The sequence below is a fragment of the Lottia gigantea genome (assembly GCF_000327385.1).
Source record: "Lottia gigantea unplaced genomic scaffold LOTGIsca_150, whole genome shotgun sequence".
Lineage (NCBI taxonomy): Eukaryota > Metazoa > Mollusca > Gastropoda > Lottiidae > Lottia > Lottia gigantea.
Genome location: NW_008707798.1, coordinates 494,556 through 497,964, shown reverse-complemented (window position 1 = coordinate 497,964; position 3,409 = coordinate 494,556). Strand labels below are relative to the sequence as shown.

At 35.2% G+C, this 3,409-nt stretch overlaps 2 protein-coding genes across 2 annotated transcripts; one reads left to right on the top strand and one right to left on the bottom strand.

Moving 5' to 3' along the window:
• Window positions 1-221: 221 nt before the first annotated feature.
• LOTGIDRAFT_225839 (hypothetical protein) lies at window positions 222-786 on the top strand. The gene has a single exon (XM_009050652.1). The coding sequence runs from the start codon at window positions 227-229 to the stop codon at window positions 593-595; it is 369 nt and encodes a 122-aa protein (XP_009048900.1). The 5' UTR covers window positions 222-226; the 3' UTR covers window positions 596-786.
• Window positions 787-1,581: 795 nt separating this feature from the next.
• Window positions 1,582-3,179, bottom strand: LOTGIDRAFT_200818 (hypothetical protein). The gene has a single exon (XM_009050651.1). It carries the CDS (start codon window positions 3,148-3,150, stop codon window positions 1,960-1,962), a length of 1,191 nt encoding a protein of 396 aa, XP_009048899.1. The 5' UTR covers window positions 3,151-3,179; the 3' UTR covers window positions 1,582-1,959.
• Between the last annotated feature and the right edge of the window lie 230 nt (window positions 3,180-3,409).

The window sequence follows — 3,409 nt, the reverse complement described above, 5'->3', positions numbered from 1 at the left end:
ATTTTACTGCGCTGACAATATTAATATTGGTATAGTTTTGCATTTAATAAAAGATGCCAAGATATAAAGATAGACAAAAATTCTCTGTTAAGACGTTACCAGCAGATATTGTTGAGATTTATTAATTCCACTACCGACTATACTTGTATTTTGAAATGAAATTAGCGTAGTTATTACCTAATCGAGTATATTTTAAGAAATCCCATTTGAAATATATTTTCAGAGAATGTCAGAGCTGCACAAAATTCGAGATGGAAGAATTAAATTAGATATTGGTGGACATCAGTTTACAACATCGTTGACCAGCTTGACACGTGATCCTGCTTCCATGTTATCTGCCATGTTTAGTGGACGACATGATTTGAAGACAGAAGCAGACGGTAGTTATTTCATAGATCGAGATGGTACACACTTCCGGTATATTTTGAATTATCTTCGAGATGGGATGATCAAGGAAGGAACATTACCATTGAATGATAATTTATGGCGAGAACTTCTAACGGAGGCTGAATATTATCAGTTAAACGATTTGACAGAATATTTAAGTTCTTTGTTGTACAGCAAAAGTACGCCGGAAGGAGATACCTTTGTGTAAATCTATGTTTTCTGATATTTTGAGAAAACAGTTCCATTAGAAACCATGGTAATACTATGGATTGCTTGGATTCTTTGTCTTGTGTAAATATAATTGATTTTATTTCGTTATAACTTACTGTTTCGTCATTAAGTGAAAGATGTATATATTTGGTACCAAGCAATTGTGATCCATTAAAATATTTTACTCTAATGGTTTGTTTTTCTTTTAGTATGATGGCCGATTGGTTTGCAATTAATTTCAATATCAAGATAAATTTGTCTAAAATAGCTGATAAAAAACACTATTGACAAAATGTTTTGGTGTCTATTAAGTTACCATAATTCATTGGCTAACAATGTCCAAGATTATATCTGGGTACCATGTATCATCGAAAACCAATTCAACCATCGAAATACAATTAAAACATCGAAAACCAATTAAAACATGTAAGGCAATGCTGATGCAGACTAAATCATTAGTTACCCCGAAAATGTAATCAAAAGTGTATTACGTTTCTATAGTCTGACGAATATGTGTTTCTATAGTCTTGCGAATATGTATTTGCTCAGTAACGGAATGAGGTCCTTTGAGAATGTTCAAAGCTGCAATATGCCCTGTTTGTGTTAGATTTTAGTTCTGTTAGATTTTTGGCCTTTAATATATGGAAAGTAATAGAAAAGTTTCTGAGATTAAGAAGACACGGATGGTGAAGATACAACAGACATATTGAACAAAATTCGGTAGGTTTCATTTTCAAGTTTTTTTTTTATCCTTGTGTGTCCTAAAAATATGGATGCTCTGAATATGACTGGATTTTGTTTATATTTTCACGGTTGAAGAATTTACTGCCCAAATTGCGATTCATTTCTTTAAGTTCTGTAAAGGGGGAAGATCAATATGTGTCCTATCAATTTGGTTGCTCTGAATTCAAAGGGATATTTTATTGTTAACTTTAGACCTATGCGAATGTACATTTTATAAGGGGTTATAATAAGGTAACGACTATGGTACAATGGTCATTTTAATTTGAAAAATCGAAAAATAACTAGATTGTAGGGTTATAAGTAACTCTTTCCATGACATATAACAATACAACGAATAAAAAACACATACATGTAATATGTAAACAAATCTGATCAATTATAACTTGTGTTAAAGACAACAACTTTAAGACATATCTTTAATGTTCTTCACATGAATAATTGTAATGAAGCAATTTAGAACTTGTTACAGCTTTTAATTCCATAAAACTTATCTATAGTATCTAGCCCAGTTGTCATGGTGCCATCTTTAACCTCTTCTCGTTTGTGACGCTAACCCATACTTTAAACCCATGGAAAACACAATACATAAAACCTCATTCTATTCTATTGATGAAATATCTATAGAGACTCTACACAAACAGCTATACCCATTCCTCCTCCAACACATAGAGCAGCTACACCTTTCTTACCACCTGTACGTTGTAATGAATGTAGCAATGTAACTAAAATTCGGGCACCCGATGCCCCAATAGGATGACCTAAAGCAATAGCACCACCATTAATGTTCACTTTTGATTTATCACATCCCAAATCTTTTACAACAGCAGCAGACTGAGCAGCAAATGCTTCGTTTAATTCAAATAAGTCTACATCACTGACAGACCACCCAGCTTTATCCAAGGCCTTTTTAACAGCAGGAATGGGACCCGTTCCCATAATAGCAGGATCAACACCGGCTTGAGCCCATGCTGTAATACGTGCAAGTGGTTTAATAGATTTATTTTTTGCTTCACGTTGACTCATTAAGATAAGAGCAGCAGCACCGTCGTTTATACCGGAAGCGTTTCCAGCTGTAACAGTACCAGTATTATCTCGAATAAAACATGGTTTTAATTTCTGTAAACTTTCTATGGTACAGCCAGATTTCGGATACTCATCTTTTCTTATAACCTGATCACCGCCTCTAGTTTTCAGTGTTATAGGTGCTATTTCCTTATCAAAATGTCCGGCTTGCTGGGCTTTTTCACACTTTAATTGTGAATCTAAAGCAAATTGGTCCTGCTCTTGTCTTGAAATTCCCCATTGTTTGGCCACGTTCTCAGCTGTAATACCCATGTGATAATTGTTGAAGGCATCTGTTAAACCGTCTTTAATCATTGTGTCAACAAGAGAAACATCGCCCATTTTTGTTCCTGCCCTCATACCTACACAATGTGGAGCTTTACTCATATTCTCCATTCCTCCTGCTACTACAATATCGGCATCACCAGTTTTAATGGCCTGGGAACCCAAGACAACAGCTCGAAGCCCGGATCCACATAACATATTTACACTACATGCTGGTACCGTGTTTGGAATACCAGAAATAATACTTGCTTGTCTAGCCGGATTTTGTCCTTGCCCAGCTGTCAAAACTTGTCCCAAAATAACTTCCGATACATCTTCTGGTTGGACGTTACCTCTTTTTAAAACTTCTGTGATACACGAAGCACCCAAATTATGGGCAGTGGTGTTAGCAAGTACGCCATTAAATGATCCTACAGGCGTTCTGCATGCAGATACAATAACCACTTCTTCGTTTGTTGACATGATAACAGAAAATGACACCCAAATTCAGTATACAGCTCGAGTATTGTACACTGGTAATGTTTAAGTCAACAACCACATGTTCATGTGTAACACAGACTATATCACGTGTTAACAATTTGATTGGTCAATAGTATAGCAAGATGTGACATCAGTCCACCTACTGACTATAGTTTAATTTTAATGACTTTAATTTACAACCTTTCAATCTTTTGATCCTCCACCAATCCTACAACCTACAACCATTGTAGTTATTTCTAGA